The sequence below is a fragment of the Lepus europaeus genome, chromosome 6, assembly GCF_033115175.1.
Source record: "Lepus europaeus isolate LE1 chromosome 6, mLepTim1.pri, whole genome shotgun sequence".
Taxonomy (NCBI): Eukaryota; Metazoa; Chordata; class Mammalia; order Lagomorpha; family Leporidae; genus Lepus; species Lepus europaeus.
In genome coordinates, this window is record NC_084832.1 from 96,288,844 (window position 1) to 96,306,121 (window position 17,278).

Genomic DNA, 17,278 nt, shown 5'->3' on the forward strand with positions numbered 1-17,278 from the left:
TCTCAGGCTTTTATAACCAACTGCCTTCCAAGGGTACTCCCCCAATGACCTAAGGACCTGCCACCAGGCCGGCCTTCCCAATACTAGAATTGATCAAGTCTCTAACTACTCAGGACCACTAAGTTATGCAGGAGTCGAGGGGCCATATCCTGGGTGGCCTCAACAAGGATGGGAAGGAATGACCAGGAGAGACTTAACGAGGCTCCCATGTCCCGCTGGTGTTTAGGGACGTGAAAGGGGGGAGGGAGAGAGAGTAACAGGAAGCACCCTTGCAAGGAACCTGCTCTCACAGTCAGCCACACCTGTGGACACGCTGCCCTGAGCACAGTTCATGGCTTCCTATTTCATGCAATGATTCTTTGGAAAAAGAATTCCGTGAAAACTGTTCCTCTCAAAGGGGCACTCGGCCAATGCGAGGGTTCAGGGGACACTTCCTGTCCCCGTCAGGCTGGTAGGCAGAGCCAGGCTCATCAGCTGAGTGGGGAAGGGACCCTGTGCTGAGATCTCTTCCTACCTGATGGCCCATGCCATCACTCCAGGCACTCTTGCTGGGAGGACACCCAAGTTCATGCGGTCACTCAACACAAAGTTACTGCATGTGGACCAGGGGAGGAAGAGAGGAGGCTGGGGCTCAAGGCACAGAGGAGATGGAGCGGAGCAGCTGTGGCCTCAACAGAGCCAGGAGAGGGACGCCCTTGCCTTTCCCAGGGGGTGGCAGCTCCCGCCTCATCCCCTCGCCCCCACGGTGGGCTCCCTAGGCTGCTGCTTCCTAACGCACGGGCTCCTCGTCTCCCACCTGCTCTTGGCCAGGTGGTGTACTTCACAGCCACGTTCCCTTACCTCATGTTGGTGGTCCTGCTAATTCGTGGGGTGACGCTGCCTGGAGCGGCCCAAGGAATTCAGTTTTACCTGTACCCAAACCTCACTCGCCTGTGGGATCCCCAGGTAAGACTTAATCATGGACGGGGGTCCCTGGGTGGCTATGGAGGTGCATGAGCCCGCAGACCTCCCCTCTGCTCTGCTGGGGATCCCTGCTCTTGGCCTGACCCTGGAGCATCCCCTAGGGTGGCGGAGCGCCCCTGCCTTTGCCAGACACCTGTCAGCCGCTGCCTGTGGTTCATAAGATGTCCTGGGGTCCTGACTGTCACTCCTCGATTCGTGGCTGCCAGGGAGCCCTGTGGGGGGGGGGGCCGTGGAATGTTCCCTGGGGACTGCACACCTGTCACTAAGCCCCTTTCCTCTCCAGCCACCTAATTTGCTCATCTTGGCGTCTTCTCGTCTCCTACCAGCCTTCTTCTCTTTTTGCCCCTCCACCTGACACCCTCTGCAACCCTCTGTGCCCGCTTCCCCAGCCCCTGTGCCAACTAGGCTGGTGTTGGGTTTCCTGTCAGCTGTCCAGACCCACCCCCCACACCCCCAGTCCTCTGCTGCCAGCTTCCTTGTGGCCGGCAGGAGGGCGGAGCTGCTTGGCTCGGAGGGGTTTGCGGAGCCAGGCCTGGCGCTGACAGGTCTCCTATTTTCTTCTCTTGGGCAGCTCCCCCCTACGGCCCCTGAAGCGCCATCCAGTTGGCCCCTGCCTCTGAGTCCTTGGCCTGGGTGGGACGTTTAGTGCTGGCCATGCCCTGGGTGGACGAAAGGGCCCCTGGGAGACTGAAGGATGGGCGGTTCCCAAGGCAGAGGCCCTCAGTGGCTTCCCAAACTTACACGGAGCGCACAGTCTCTGCAAGCATGATGGGATGCCAGGGGAAGGGCTGGGCACCCAGTGCCGGGGTTCCCTTGGGGGCCCAGGAATCGGGTTAACCCTGAGGCACTGCTCTTCTGAAACAGGGTTTGGGGTGATCCACGAGCTGAGCTGATCCCAAGTCCTCCAACCATGAGCTTTCTTCCACTGGGACTGCCAGGGCTCCAGTCAGAGACCTCTGCCTAGAATCCGGTCCCAGGTGTTTCTTAGCCATCTTCTGGGGGTCCCCCCCCACCTTTCTTGGATGTCCTGGAGACCCCAGTGGCTCTGGCCTCATTTCCACACTGGGCACTAGGGCTGTGCTCAGGGTTTGGAATCCAGCCATAGAGCCAGAGCCGTGGGCGCTGGATGAACCCCAGGGTTGTCTCCCGCAGTCTCCTTGTTGCACAGAGGAGCGAACTGTGGCCCCAGCTCACGCAGCATGTGGGTGCCAGGCCAAGGTAGTTTTGTGAATCCTAAGCCCTTCAATGTACTGGGAAGCAGAGATGTGGGCACAAAGCAGGAGGAGAAGGCAACAGATTGGAGGGGAGGCGTTGAGGGCCGGGTGAAGCGTTGTAGCTGGGGTCCCCTGTGCCAAAGGGAGCCCTTGCCATCCATGGCAGAGGTTAGACAGGGCCCAAGGCCAGGGGTGCACTTGGGTAGGGAGACAACACGGGCCGGGAAAGAGAAAAAGGAGGGAGGGCCCGGGGTTTCCAGAACCCACTGTGGCTTTGTATGGTTAACAACTGGTGGCTGCTTATGAGATCACTCCAAACAGCTTGTGGGAAATGGAATTAGAAGATAAGTTTATTTTGGCATGCATGCACGCACGCACACACACACACACAACCCATGGAGTATTTTTCCTGCTAGACATTTTCCGAGAACTTTCTGAAGCTCCTCTCGGCCTTGGTAGGAGGTGTGCATGCATCATTCCCACAGATCCTAGGCAGCAGGCAGGTGACGGCCCTGTTCACAGACAGGGAAATTGAGGCCAGAGAGCTTAATGACGTGCTAGCTTCTATTTTCAGGGAAGAATTTCCTGTGGAGCCAGGCTGGAGTTGTGAAAAGTCCTACAAATGTTTTACGATCCCTCTGAAAGGCAAGGCCCCTGTTGGCTCCTGTTAGTCTCACAGTTTGTTCCTTCTGCAAAACTTGTTGAGCATCTGCTCCATGCTGGGCCGGTGCCAGGTGCAGCCGTATGAAGAGCAGCCAGGTTCTCTCAGCTCTGACGACCGATCAGGCGGTGTGTGGGTGACTGCAGGAGATGGGGGCTCTTTTCATCTGCACCCCAGGGTGCCACCCTTCCAACCCTGGCCAGCTGCAGACTGTGCAGGCTGCTCCTGGCTTCCAAGTGCTTCAAGGCCGCAGGGAGGGAGGTGTTGCGACAGCCGGACTCGGTCCTGAACTGCAGGCCCCCACTGAAGCGTGGCCTTTGTTGCCGGGGAACAGAGTGGCACCTGTGCGGTGGAACACCCTGCCACAGCCCTAATTGGATCTAGCTGGCTCTCCCTGGGAAGCGCGATGATTCCAACTGGCATTTGCCAGGTGCTTGAGAGAGCTGCAAAACGCCTGCTAACCACTGCGAAAACCCGAGACTTTCCCTCTGCCAAGTCCCAGGAGCTGGGAGCCAGGCCGTGGGAATGAAGTGCCTGTGTCTTGTTCCTTCCTCTTCTTCCGCCTGGCTGGCCAGGTGCTGGTCCGGTCTTTGCCTGTCCTGTGCTCCCAGGTTTGCCTCTCTCTTGCTGGGCATGACCTCTGGGGCCACAGAGTGCCACTGAACAGTGTGTGCTTGGAGCAGGCCACTCGCCTCTTCCCCTCGACCTCCCTCTGTTTGTACTGAACTTTGGTAGATAGATAAGGGTAGCGGGATTGGGAGGAGACTGTCCAGAGAGCCTGAGCTGAGCCTTTGCAGTCCCAGGGTTAAGCAAGGCTCAGGAGGCTAATGCGTGCGTACAGTTTGGTGTAATACCTTACGTCTGCGATGCCCCAGTAGCACAGAAAGCTGAATAATAATATAAAAAAAAACCAGCAGCCACAAACAGCTGCAAAAGCTGGCCCCTGTTCATGTGTTCATGTGCTTGTCGCTTGCCAGGCACGGCACTGAAGGCCTGACCCAGTGAGCTAGTGGGTGGCTAGAGAGGAATGGAAGCAGATAAGACTTAAGGAATTTGCTCACAGGGCTGGCGTTGTGGGGCAGTGGTGAAGCTGCTGTTTGGGATGCCCATATCCCGTATCCGAGTGCCTGGCTTGAGTCCCTGCTCCTCTGTTTCCCATCCAGCTTCCTGCTAATGGATGTGCAGGGAGGCAGCAAGTGATGGCTCTAGTGGTTGGGTCCCTGCCACCTGCATGGGAGACCCAGAATGAGTTCCAGTCTCCTGGCTTAGGCCTGGCCCAGTCCTGGCTGTTGGGGGTATCTGGGGTGTGGGCCAGCAGATGGGAGCTCGCTCTCTCTCTCTCTCTCATTTTTCTCTCTGCTGCTCTGCCTTCCACATAGAAAGGGAAGAAGGGAGGAAGAAGGGGAGGGAGAAAGGGAGGAAGGCAGGCATGCAGGCCTAGAACCACAGACCCAGCACGTGGTGGAGCTCAGGTTTCATCCCAAGTCATCTTTAAGTCTGCTGTCTTAGTTGCCATGATAGGTATTTTCCAAAGTTCATGAATTAATTGAGAGTTAAAAAAATCGTTTATTTATGGTCATTTTATTTGAAGAACAGTGACATAGAGAGAGAATCTTCTACCTGTTGGTATGTATGTTTGTGACAACCAGAGTTAGGCCAGGCCAGGCCAAAGCCGGGATTGCGGGACTGAATCAGGCTCTCCCACCTGGGTGGGAAAGACTCAGGCACTGGAGCTGTCCTCTGCTACCTCCCGGGATGTGCGTTAGCAGGAGGCTGGGTTGGAAGCGGAGTAGCCAAGATTCAAACCAGGCACTCTGATATGGGGCGTAGGGTTCCCAAGCAGAGGCATAACCGCTGTGCTACAATTCTCACCCCCGCTTGAGTGTTTGGAGGGCTGCTTTTTATTATTCCAGGAAGAAGAGAGGGAACTAGTATTTCCTCATGTGGTAGGCATTTCACATACCTTGTATTATTTGTCATGATACCCATTTCCTGCTGAGAACAGGGCGGTGGCACAGGGGGCAGGGGCCAGAGGTGAAAGGACTCGCTGGACATCATGCGTGACTGGAGTGAGGATTTGCGCCCAGATCAGCTTCGGGGTATTTTTCCCTAAAATAGCGAGATCGGTCTTCCCGGTGCTGGGGCTGGCTTTCCTGGACCTCCCGGGGGGGCTTCCTCTGGCCCCACCGATGCCTCTGTTTACCTGCACTCCATCAGTGCCTTTTGCACTTGCTTTTCCTCCCGGTCAGTCCTCTGCCCCAGCCAAAGACACATCAGAGGTTTGTTGAGAAGCCAGGGCTCCAGGAATGGGCAGGGGGTGCTCGCCTGAGGCGGAGAACAGGGCAGCCTTCTGACCCCATTCCGTCCCCTCCCGCCGGCCCGGCAGGCCTGCCAGGCTGCAGCTGTGCGGAGAGCTGGGCTTGCCAAGCTCCCGGCATGGGGGCTCTGGGCTCCCGGCATGGGGGCTCTGGGCGGAGGCTCTGAACTCAGCCCTCCCGCGGAGCTCCTCTCTGTTCCCATCACCCCCTCCTCCCAGCTCCCTCTGGGGCTGCCCCCCACCGGCCCAGTGGGCAGCCAAGTCACGCTGCCTCTGACTCCGCACACACAAGTTCACGGAACAGAACGCATCACCGGCAAAGGCCGGAGCGCCTGCCCCCGTGAGGGCGCTCGGGAGTGGCCTTGGCGACTAGTGGCGCCCGTGCACACCCTGTATGGGGAGTGCGTCCCAGGCTGCAGATCTCAAGGCTCTGGGGTCACATCCTGAGCGAGCTGCTGGGGAGAGGACGCCTGAGCACATGCTGAGGCCCTCTCCGCCCCCTCCCCGTCCAGCCAGCTCCCACCCTGGGCAAAGCTTTTAGTAAAGAGAGGCAGGAAGGGCAGGGAACATGGAGACCTTCACGGCAAAGGACTGTTGCCCCGGGCTGTGGGGCAGTATGGGAAAGGGCTTGAGACACCTGGGAGGGGGGCAGGGGCTGGCCAAGGCGTCCCTGCAGCCTGGGGGTCTGCAAGCACCTGCCTCGCCTCTCCTGCCTGCCTTCTCCTCTCTTTCGTAGTTTCCCTCCTCCCCGCTTCGCTTGGCCCCTCCCCACTCTCCTCTGTGCCTCTCCGCTCCTGCCTGGCACATGAACAGCAGAGGGCCAGGGCAAGGGGCCGGCTCCTCTCTCCCAAGGTGCCCCCTGCCCGGTCCGCGTTCCCGCAGAAGTGGAAGTGTAAGAAGAGGAGGAGACCCCCCGTGGAATCCCTGATGCCCCTTCCCAGGCGCTGGAGGGAGTAGTCTCGCAGGTGGCTCCGAGCAGTGGCCTCACCTGGGAGTCCGGGAAAGGGGCAGTCCCTGGCCCTCCTTCGGTGTCTCGACTGGGGCTGGGGGAATCAGTGTGATTCCGAGGTGGTCAGCCTGCCAGGGGGTCCCTGGGACCCTGTGAGGCCGTGCACAGTGGGCACTGTGATGGGGTGAGTGTGACAGGGGTTGGGGCCCAGGGTGATGGCCATGGTGACCGAGGAGCTTTGCCCAGAAAGAAGCCAAGGCTTTGGTGTGTGTGGGAGTCGCAGGCCTGATGTTAGCCACAGGAAGTGAGGGGAGGATGGGGGCGTGGAGGTTGGGGTGGTCCAGCGCCCTTTCTGTGAGGAGCGGGAACGCCTGCTGGGCAGTGTCTGTGTCCGTCGCTGGCTGCTCCCTTGTGGTGCTTACATCCCCGGAGGTGGGGGTGGCTGGGGAGGGCCTGCAGCCCCAGGGCCCGCCGCCTGCAGGTCTGGATGCTCTATGGCCGTCCTCTTTGGGGTGTTATTCTAGCTGTTCGATCGAAATCACAGCACGCGCAGGCTGGGTCAGCCAGCTGAGATAATAACAGGAATAGCCATGCCCTGTGTTTAGCCAGAAGTTCTTTTCCCCCCAAGGAGTACAAAGCCTTTCCAGCTGCATTTCTGTTCACCCCCTTGGCTTCCTGTGAGTTATGCATGACTCCCTGTTTTCCAGAAGGTTCTGAGATATGAGGGCCTTGGAGTTAAGGGCTCAGCTGTGTGCGGATGCTGAGTCTGGATTCCCTCACCACTGGCCACACTGCCGTGGAGGTCCGAGAGAGGAGAGATGGGACAGAGCCCAGGGCCGCATTCCCTCCGTCCACAGCTGGACACCAGACCTGGCTTTGTCCTGGGGCCCTGACCCAGCCCCGTGCACACCTGCAGCACGGGTCTTTTCATCTTCTCTGGCTGCTGAATGCCTGTTGCTATCCTGGTGGTGACCAAGAAACTGCAGGCAGGAGCCCAGGGAGCAGAGCACACTGGGCTCCCCCGGGGGTGGCTGCATTGGCTTGGAACAGGTTTATCCCCACCCATGCCCTCCCCCGGAGGCCCAGAGGGCCTGGCACCCTGGGACTTCAGCCTTTCTGCTTCTCCCCTTCCTAGGTGTGGATGGACGCGGGCACCCAGATCTTCTTCTCCTTCGCCATCTGTCTGGGCTGCCTGACGGCCTTGGGCAGCTACAACAAGTACCACAACAACTGCTACCGGTGAGCGCCGGCCGTGGGTCCAAGTCACACACCTGTCTCTCTCCTGACTCTCCAGCCATGCCAGACCAGGGCTGTGGTGCAGGGGGCAGCAGCCGCGGGATCTGCGCCTCCTCCCGGTCTCCAACATCCCAGGGCTATCAGGAACCGCCTGCAGCACAGGCACAGGCAGGGGCCCTGCTTCCGGAAGGGTACAAGGGTCCTGGTCAGCCCGGAGGCCACAGCGAGGCTTGGCCAGGGAGGCGTGGACTTCTTGATTAGTCTGGCTAACGGGAGGTCAGTGCGCTCAGGGGCACTAGGCAGGCAGGCCTGAGCAATCAGCAGAAACGTCACCCAAGGCAGCCGAGGTCTGTCCCGCTTGATCGTGGTGTCTCCACGAGCATGCAGACTCTCCCAGTCCCGCCTCACCTCCCGCGCAGAGGGCGGAAAGTCAGGTGAAAAGATGTTTACTCTGGTGCAAAAAATGTTGAAGCCCCTGCCTACCAGGCGGCTTCCAATAAAGATCGTGGAACACGTATCCTATGAAAAACCTCTTCTACCACAGTGAGTGTATCTTTTAATTCCATGCCCCGCAAGCACGTTTTAAAATTTGTATTTATTTATTTGAGAGGTAGGAAGATACACACACACACACACACAGAGCACTCCCATCTGCTGGTTCACTCCATGCCAGCAGCTGCCTGGACTGAGCTGGGCTGAAGCCAGGATCTGGGCACTCCATCCAGATCTCCCACGTGGGTGGCAGAAACCCAACTACTTGAGCCATGGGCAGGCACTTCCTCCCCGGGTCTTCATTCGCGGGAAGCTGGAGTCAGGAGTGGAGCTGGGACCTGAAGCCCTGCAGGGGGCGCTGCAGTCGGGGTTTTAACCTATTGTGGGAGCCCCCTCAGAAGCCTCCTATCTGCTACTCCCTGACTGCACGTCCTCTCCCGTTGTCCCCTCCTGCCTACCTGGTTCATGCTCAGGGAATTTAAGTCAATTTCAGCATTATGGCTGAAAAAAAAAAAAAAAAAACAAACCCGATCATACGTTTCACACTGGAATTTAGGGGACTTGGAATTCCTTCTTGTTTGCAGGGATCTATGTCTGTATCCCCTCCTCCAGCCTGCAAACATGTCACACAGGGCAGCGGTGTGGCTGAAACGTGGCAGGGAGGGGAGGCTGCGTGATCGCGAGCGGATATTGAGATGAGCGCTTCACTCCCTTCGCGTCTTATAGGACCACCTCGCTGCATGTCACAGCTGAGCCCGCAGGGGTCCGAGCTGGTGGAGCAGAGCCTGCACCTGGAACAGGCCTCTGGATTCTGCCAGGGACTGCCCCTCTGTCGTCCCCAGGGTTCTTGGGGCCCTGATGGGTATGCAGCCTCCTGACTCCACCTTCCCCTGCCCCGCCCCACAGGGACTGCCTGGCCCTCTGCCTCCTCAACAGCGGCACCAGCTTCGTGGCCGGCTTTGCCATCTTCTCCATCCTGGGCTTCATGTCTCAGGAGCAGGGGGTGCCCATTTCCGAGGTGGCCGAGTCAGGTGAGTGGCAAGGCAGGGCTGAGGGCAGCGGGGCCTGAGCCTGCTCTGAGCCTGCTCTGAGCGTTTGGCAGTCAGGATCTGGGGGCGTTGCCATTGGCACCTGCACTCTAGGTGAGCTGTGGTCACTTTGCAGTGGATGCCTACTGGTTAGAATTGGGGGAGGATTTATTATTGAGAGAGAGAGAGAGAGACTCCCATCTGCTGGTTCACTTCCCAAATGCCCCCCTGGGAAGGGAGCTGGGAACTCAATCCAGGTTTCCCATGTGAGCGGCAGTGATCCGAGCCTGAGCCCGTAGGTCATCACCTGCTATCTCCCAGAGTGTGCATTAGCAGGAAGCTGGAAGTGGGAGCGGAGCTGGGACTCAAACCCAGACAGACACTTGGGTATGGGAGGTGGGTATCCCAAGAGGTGTTTTAAGTGTGTACCAGGTGCCTGCTGCTGGAGGATTTAAACAGCTTCAAGGAGGACCTGGGTATCAGTGAACAGCTTTCTCCCATCGCTGGCCTCTAGTTCCTTACTCTGGAGGCAACCAGTGTTGTCAACTTCATGTTAACTCTTCTGGAAATAGTGTAGGCTTACACACACCCATACACATTCATACATTCACACATATCACTCTTACCTCCTTCTTAAAACCCAATGATAACATACTAGCTACTTTTAAAAAATATTTATTTTATTTATTTATGGGTCAGAATTACAGAGAGAGTGAGAGAGGGAGAGACAGAGAGATCTTCCATCTTCTGGTTCAACTTTCCAGATGGCTGCAACAGCCAGGGCTGGGCCAGGCAAAAACCAGGAGCCAGGAGCTTCATCAGGGTCTCCCACATGGGTGGCAGGGGCCCAAGCACTTGGGTCATCTTCTGCTGCTTTCCCAGGTGCACTAGCAGGGAGCTGGATTAGAAGTGGAGTAGCCGAGACTCGAACTGGCTCCTATATGGGATGCCACTGCTGCAGACAGTGACTTAACCCGTGGTGCCACAGTGCTGGCCCCCACACTAGCTACTTTGTTGTTACTTTATGTAATCTGCCCCTGCCTTATTTTGTTCTCTTTAAAGTGTATCTCGGAGATCAGTGTCAGGGTCAAGTAGAGATCCCCCTCCCTGAGTGATTGCCTTCCTACCAGGCAGCATTGTTGCTTTTATTTTTATTTATTTATTTAAAAAATTTATCTTATCTATTTGAAAGGCAGAGTTACTGAGAGACAGCTAGAGGCAGAGGGGGAAAGAGAGATATCTTCCATTAGATGATTCATTCCCCAAATGACCCCAGTGGCTGGACCTGGGTCAGGCTGATGCCAGGAGCTTCATCCCGGTCTCCCACGTGGGTGCAGGGGCCCAAAGAATTGGGACATCTTCTGCTGCTTTCCCAGATGCATTAGCAGGGAGCTGGATGGGAAGTGGAACAGCTGGGACTCGAACTGGTGCCCCTATAGGAAGCTGGCATTGCACAGCGCCAGCCTCGATGTTGTTGCTTTTGAATCAGTTCAGAGACTGGTTCCCCATATGGGCTGAGCTGTCAGATGTCCCCTACTGTCCCCCATTCTTGTGGACCACACACTTTTACTGTAGCAAGATCATTTTTTATCTATGCATCCACAGCACACACCTGTTACCCACAATGTCAAGGACTGGGCAACTTTTTTTTTTAAATTAGAGAGGATAATATCTTCATTTAAAAATTTATTTGTTTAATTTATTTGGAAGCAGAGAGAGAGAGAGAGACAGGGGGAGGAGGGTGGGGAGACAGAGACAGACAAACAGCAAGGATCTTCCTTCAACTGGTTCACTCCCAACAGCTAGGGCTGGGCCAGGCTGAAGCCGGGAGCTGGGAACTGAATCTGGATCTTCCGTACAGGTGGTGAGGACCCAAGTCACCACCTGCTTCCTCTCAGGGTGCACATTAGCAGGAACCTGGAATCAGAAAGCAGAGCCAGCACTCTAGCCAGGCACTCTGATACGGGACGTGGGCATCCCAGGTGGCGTCTCGACTGCTTGTGCCCAACATTTGCCTCATTTCTGTTTTATTAAGCACCTGGCAACTGCCAAATGCAGCATGAATGGTTTCTGCTTGTCCCATGGTGCAGACAGGTGTACTAATTCTAGTCCCAGCCTCCCCACCCTCACCCCACCCTGGGCCTGAAGAAGTCTAGGAGTCTCCAGGGCCACAGGGATGCTCTTTACTTTTCGGAGGAAGTTTCCTGGGGGCCCAGCCAGGCTCTGGCTCAGGAAGTTGTTGCTGCCATTTGAGTTGGCTGAGAGGAACAACCATGCGCTTGGCAGGGTGTGTCTGCTGTGTTCCTAGACGCACGCCAGTTCACTCCTTGGAGGGGGACAGGTGCAGAGCAGTTGGCCGCAGGCCCCAGCCAGATGTGCCCAGGGATGTCTTTTCTCTGCTTCATAAACACAACCAAGCCACCGCCCTTGGCTGGGGCACAAGAGCTGCAGCTCCACCAGGCCTGGCCACTTCCTCTTGTTTTGCACTTGGTGCTGGCCGCCCCCGGGTTCACCCTGAGTTTGAGACCTCCGGCTTGGGGATCCACAGCCCCTCGCCGTGCGGAGTCTTCTGTCCACGACATCTCTAGCTTCTGCTCTTGCCACTAAGGACACAGCAGGTGGTGGCTTGGGAATCTGGGGAGCAGGTAGAGGTTTGGGGGGGCTCCTTCAGGATGAGGATGGGAGCTTTGGGGTGAAGTTTCCCCCAGGGTCTGCTATTCCACCGCCTCACTCTGGGAAGCGCTGGGGTCACCGCCGGCCGGGAGCTGGCCAGGCACTGGGCTGTGTTCCTCTGCTCCCTGCCGCAGGACCTGGCCTGGCTTTCATCGCCTACCCGCGGGCGGTGGTGATGCTGCCCTTCTCCCCTCTCTGGGCCTGCTGCTTCTTCTTCATGGTCGTTCTCCTGGGACTGGACAGCCAGGTACCGAGAAGTGGCTGGGTGTGGGCTGGGGGAGGCAGGGCAGAGCACCTGAGGTTGGCCTTGATTTCCCAGGGCCCCAGGCCAATGTCAGAGGCAGGAGCCCCTGCAGGGCCCCGGGGGGGGGGGGGAGATCCTGAAGCTGCACGGGTGGCAGCGCTGGGGACGGGGGAGCCCCTGGGCACCAGAGCAGGAAGCCAGGGCTGGTGGCCAGGGCTTGTTTTGGGAGCTCTCTTTCCCTCCAATTCTCTCCCCTCTCATCCAGTTTGTGTGTGTAGAGAGCCTGGTGACGGCGCTGGTGGACATGTACCCTGGCCTGTTCCGCAAGAAAAACCGCAGGGAGTTCCTCATCCTGGCCGTGTCTGTCGCCTCCTTCCTCGTGGGCCTGGTTATGCTCACAGAGGTGAGGGGCGGGGTGGCGGGGGTGGCGGTGGGAGCGCAGGGCCCCTGCGGTGCGTCTTCTCCCACGGCAGCAAGGGGAAAGTAGGCAAGCGCCTCCTCCGGCCTCGGGGCGCCGGCCGCCTTCCTCTGGGTACTTTGCGCTAAGGGGTGATTGGGAAGGCGCGCCTCGGGCAGCTTCTTGGTGCCTGGGTGGCGTCTCCGAGGAGGAGGAAGGGGGGCGGAGTTCGTCACTGGCTGAACCCCAAGACAGCCCTGGAGCGGCTCTGGGCTCAGGGACGGTGGCACAGCCATCTGCATTGCGCAAAAGCAACCACCCGTGGTGCCGCTGCCTGCTGCTCTAGAGCTCACACGCTAAATTCTCCTTTCCTGCGTGTCTCCTGGCTTGCGGCACCAACCACGCCCCGTGTCCCCGCAGTGTGAGGCTGGGGGTGGGGAGGGGCAGGGCGAGGTGGGCCTCCCTGGACACAGTCACTGAAAGTCGCTGCCCCCCGCCCCGTGCAGGGCGGCATGTATGTCTTCCAGCTGTTTGACTACTACGCAGCCAGCGGCATGTGCCTGCTCTTCGTGGCCATCTTTGAGTCCTTCTGTGTGGCTTGGGTTTACGGTGAGTGACTCGTCCCCCAGGGTCCCAACCCCACAACTCGCCTGGGCCTGTGGATGAACATCTCACCCCCCAAACCCCAAGACTCCTTGGGTGGTCCTTCAGCCCTAGCACCCTGCTAAGGCAGACCCTGGGAGGCAGCAGTGGGGGCTCCAGATGTCAGGTCCCTGCCATTCAGACAGGAACTGGGTTCCTGGCTCCTGATTCTGGCCCCAGCTCAGCCTTGGCTCTCAATGCCTCCCAGGAGAAGGGCCTTGCAGGGGTCGCCGTGCCCACCTCGTGGTGAGAGCCGCGCCCGTGCGTTTCAGGGGGGCCCTGTCCTAGCCAGGCCTTTTCACCTTCTCACCCCCTTGATGGTCAGGAAGCCACTGTGCTACTCAACCCAGTTCTGCCCTCCGTTTGTGCCTGAGGACGGCAGGCAGGGTTCCTGTCCCCACAGCAAGCAGGACGGACAACCACGGTGCCTTCTGTGCCCTTGCCGCCCTCGTCTGTGTGGCCTCCATGCTCGGGCTTCGAGTGCTAAAGATGTCCCTTCTCCGCACCCCCGCCCCCCCCCCCCCCCGCCTCCTGTCCTCCGCGGTAGGAGCCAGGCGCTTCTACGACAACATCGAGCACATGATTGGATACCGGCCATGGCCCCTCATCAAGTACTGCTGGCTCTTCTTCACCCCGGCTGTGTGCACGGTGAGACAGCCCTCAGGCAGAGCCGAGGGGTGGTGGGGGAGATGGTGGTGGTGGCGGCGGTGGCGTGGGGAGGCCGTCATCCCTCCAGGGGACTTCTCCCCAGCAGAGCAAAGTGCTCTGGGACTGTCCTGCCTTCTGTGGGAGTCTAGGAAGCACAGCAAGATAGGGTCTTCCTTTCTATTTCACATATGGTAAATTGAGGGCCAGAGCAGGCACTTCCACCTGCACCACCAGCAGTGTACACGGCACGTGGTGGGCGGGACGCAAACCCGAGGGTGGGGCTTGCTCCCAGCAGTACTGAGGTCCAGGGTAGCCCAGCACTCGCTCCGTGCTGGGCACACAGCGCCGTGCCTGCAGCCACTCCTTGCATCCTCATAGGGTCAGTGGGGATGACCCCTCAGTGTCCCCAGGAGCTTGGTTCCAGCTCGCCCGAGGATACCAGCAGCTGTCTCTCAGGTCCCTCTGTGACGTGGTGTAGTGTTGCAGACTTTAAATTATCTCAGCCAGAACGCTGTAAATGCTGCGGAAATCACTCTACGCTGTTGCTTAGGGACATGGCAAGAAAGAGACTGCACGAGTTCAGTACAGAAACATTTGAAAAAGTATTTTCTTTTTTACTATGAATTTAAAGGTTATTTTTCTTTTTCTTCAGAGACAGGGAAAGGAGAGAGAGAGAGAGAGAGAGAGAGAGAGATTATTCTCATCTGCTGGTTCACTCCCTAAATGCCTGCAGTGGCCAAGGCTAGGCTGGGCCAGGCCAGGAGCCAGGAACTGAAGTCTCCCATGTGGGTGGCAGGGACCCAGACACTTGAGCCATCACGGGCTGCCTCCCAGGGTCAGCAGCTGCCCAGCCCCACTGTGTGCAGGATACAGAGGAGGAAGGGCGGGGGCGGGGGGTGTGGATCCTGCCCTTGAGGTACTGCCAGCCCCAAATGGTGCTCCAGAACGTAAACACCTCAAAGCCCCCAGCAACACGTAACCACGTCCTCATAGGGAGCCAGGCTGGTGATGGGGTGCTTGGGGGCACAGGGTCCCGTGTGTGTGTGTTGGAGGGGTGACCTTGTGGCATAGCTGGTTAAGCCTGCCTGCAGTGCCAGCATCCTCTAGGGCGCCAGTTCGAGTCTCAGCTGCTCCACTTCTGATCCAGCTCTCTGCCATGGCCTGGGAAAGCAGTGGAAGATGGCCCAAGTCCTTGGGTCCCTTCATCCACGTGGGAGACCTGGAGAAAGCTCCTACCTCCTGGCTTTGAACGGTGCAACTCTGGCCGTTGTAGCCCTTTGGGGAGTGAACCAGTAGGTGGAAGACCTCTCTTTCTGTCTCTGTTTCTCTGCCTTTCAAGTAAACCAATCTTTTTTTTTTTTTTTTTAAAAGAAATACCTACAGGGGGTAGTATGCAGGTTGGGGCGCAGGTGGGTACAAATTGGAGGCCCAGACAAGAACGGATGCAAATCCAGCTTGGAGTGTGAGGGCTCCCAGGCCAGTTTGTGGGGTGGGGTGGGGGGCTCTGCAGGCGTGGGGTCCCGCCCCTCAGCCCCTGCGTCCTTTGCTGTCATCCTCAGGGCACCTTCCTCTTCTCCTTGATCAAGTACACGCCCTTGACCTACAACAAGAAGTACACGTACCCCTGGTGGGGCGACGCCCTGGGCTGGCTCCTGGCTCTGTCCTCCATGGTCTGCATCCCCGCCTGGGGCCTCTACAAACTCAGCACCCTCAAGGGCCCCTTCCGAGAGGTAGGGGGCTAGGAGCAGGCCGAGAGGGGGCCCTGTGAGATGGTGAGCTTTCTGCTGGGGCGGGGCTGGTGCCCAGGAGGGGCCAGCGAGCCTGGTGGAGGGCCCAGGGAGAGACAGGGTGGGCGTCCGAAAGCCTCAGTGAGGGTCTAGGTCTGGGGAGGAACACAGACTGACCCCTGCACCGTGACAGCCACCTGTTCTTCCCTCGCAGAGACTCCGCCAGCTTGTGTGCCCAGCTGAGGACCTGCCCCAGAGGAGCCCAGCAGTACCCCCTGCTCCTGCCACACCCAGGACGTCCCTTCTCAGAGTCACAGAACTGGAGTCTCACTGCTAGGGCCAGGCCCTCTGAGGGTGCCTGCCGGCTGCGGGAACAGCTGCGGGGGTGTGTTTGCGTGAGCAGAGGCAGCCCCCCGACGTGGGGCGGATAAGACACAAGGGGCTGTTCTGGAGCTGGCCCTGTTGGTTGGAAGCTCCCTGGCCCGGGAGTGGCGGGGACAGACAGGAAATGCCGGTGTCAGGAGCATCCCTTTGGCCGGGCCAGGAGGCTGGGCGAGGGCTGCAGGGGAGGCAGTGTGTGTGTGTGGCTGGCCTCTGGGCCCTCCTGCCTGTCGTTCCATTAAATCCAAGTCCTTCCCGCGGCCAGCTATTGTGTCTGGTTTGTGCCCCTCTGCCTTGCTGCCTGGACCGCCGGCCTGCTTTGAGGTCGCAGCCCCGGGCCCTGCCCGCTCCGCATGCTGCCTCCCTTTGCTGAGTTCCCCAGGCAACAGCCGTGATGGAGTGGTGCAGATCTGCCATTGCCACACTTGGGGCTGGTGGGGGGGGCTGAGGGGGGAGGCTGCCTCCCCTGCCCCCCAGAGGCCCTCTGCTGGAGTAAGAAAGGAGAGCCAGGCTCCGGCTAAAGGAACCACTGCTCGCAGTCTTCCTGTCCACATTTTCCCTGCTGGTCTTCACCTGCCCCTGGTTGCCCAAACCGCGTCCCTGTGGGTACGCCCCACCACCACCTCCAAGGCCTGGTGCACATCTTAGCCTGGGCAGAGGGCACTGCTCCGGCTCTGCCAGCAGAGGGAGCCCGCTGCCTTAGGACCGCCTGGCTCTTAGGCTTGCTGGAGGACTGGACGAAGGGTGGTGTCACTACCAGACCTGGCCGCGAGGGGGCATTGCCACAAGCACAGCTCCCCTGTCAAGGCCTAATCCGCACTGACATCTTTGCCAGTCTTCAGCATTTGATTTCTTGTTGCTGGAAGTTGGGGGGAAAAAAAAATAAGTGCTGGTGGCTGTGCCGTGCGTTGGCTTCACTACTGCTTCCCGGAGAGGGGCGGGGCGGGTCTTCCCCAAAGCTGCCAGGCTCACCCACAGGGCTCGGGTGGGAGAATCGGACTTTCTGGAGGCAGGTACTGGAGGCGAGTTGCCACGCACGTGGCATCTCCCGCCACCTGGCCGTGCTTCTGGAACGCCAGCTGTGTGGGACTGGGCTGCACTCAGACATGATTTCCTAAACCACAAGTGGTGACAAATGCCGTGAAGGAAGAGGGTGACGGGCTGGGAGTAGCTGCTCTCTGGGCAGGAGCGCGGAGCTGTACCGCAGGCATATGGAAAAGTGGGTTGAAAGGCGAGTTTATTTTGGAGCAAAAAAAAAAAAAAAAAAAAAAAAAAAAAGACAAGCAGGGAAAAGGAAATCCTAGTTTTCATGATGCACATTTTAATGAACTTTTTGAAGACCCCTGTGTTTTTTGCACCAAGACAAGCTTCCGTTTTCCGTGGACTTCTTGCAGTCGCCTTGTAACTGTCTCTCTGTCTACATATCTGATCAAGATGCCAGAACCTGCTGGGTCCAGGAAGCCGTGCAGGCAGGCAGCTCTGTGATGGTGACTGGATCCTGACTGAGGGGGTCTGCTCAGGGTGGGAACCACCCCTAGGCATGAGGTTCAGGAGATGCGTGCTGGCCCAGACTTGCCTCTAACTAGCTGTGTGCCTGTGTGGAAGCTCCTTGGAACGCCTGGTTGTTGCTTTTCAGAGAAAGCTGATACTGGGCATGCCCCCTACACGCCAGTGTGCAAGAGGCTCAGATGAGGGCCGTTCCCATC

At 58.5% G+C, this 17,278-nt stretch overlaps 1 protein-coding gene across 4 annotated transcripts in view; it reads left to right on the forward strand.

Annotated features, from left to right (window-relative positions):
* Positions 1-15,832, forward strand: part of SLC6A13 (solute carrier family 6 member 13) — a 62,462-nt gene extending 46,630 nt beyond the window's left edge. For all 4 annotated transcript variants that reach the window (XM_062194638.1, XM_062194639.1, XM_062194640.1 and 1 more), the window contains 9 exons: positions 811-945; positions 7,240-7,343; positions 8,739-8,863; positions 11,668-11,780; positions 12,043-12,180; positions 12,681-12,783; positions 13,364-13,464; positions 15,024-15,194; positions 15,406-15,832. In XM_062194638.1, the coding sequence (XP_062050622.1) occupies positions 811-945; positions 7,240-7,343; positions 8,739-8,863; positions 11,668-11,780; positions 12,043-12,180; positions 12,681-12,783; positions 13,364-13,464; positions 15,024-15,194; positions 15,406-15,528 (1,113 nt within the window). In that variant the 3' untranslated portion in view covers positions 15,529-15,832. The remainder of the gene's footprint in view (positions 1-810; positions 946-7,239; positions 7,344-8,738; positions 8,864-11,667; positions 11,781-12,042; positions 12,181-12,680; positions 12,784-13,363; positions 13,465-15,023; positions 15,195-15,405) is intronic.
* Positions 15,833-17,278: the final 1,446 nt, after the last annotated feature.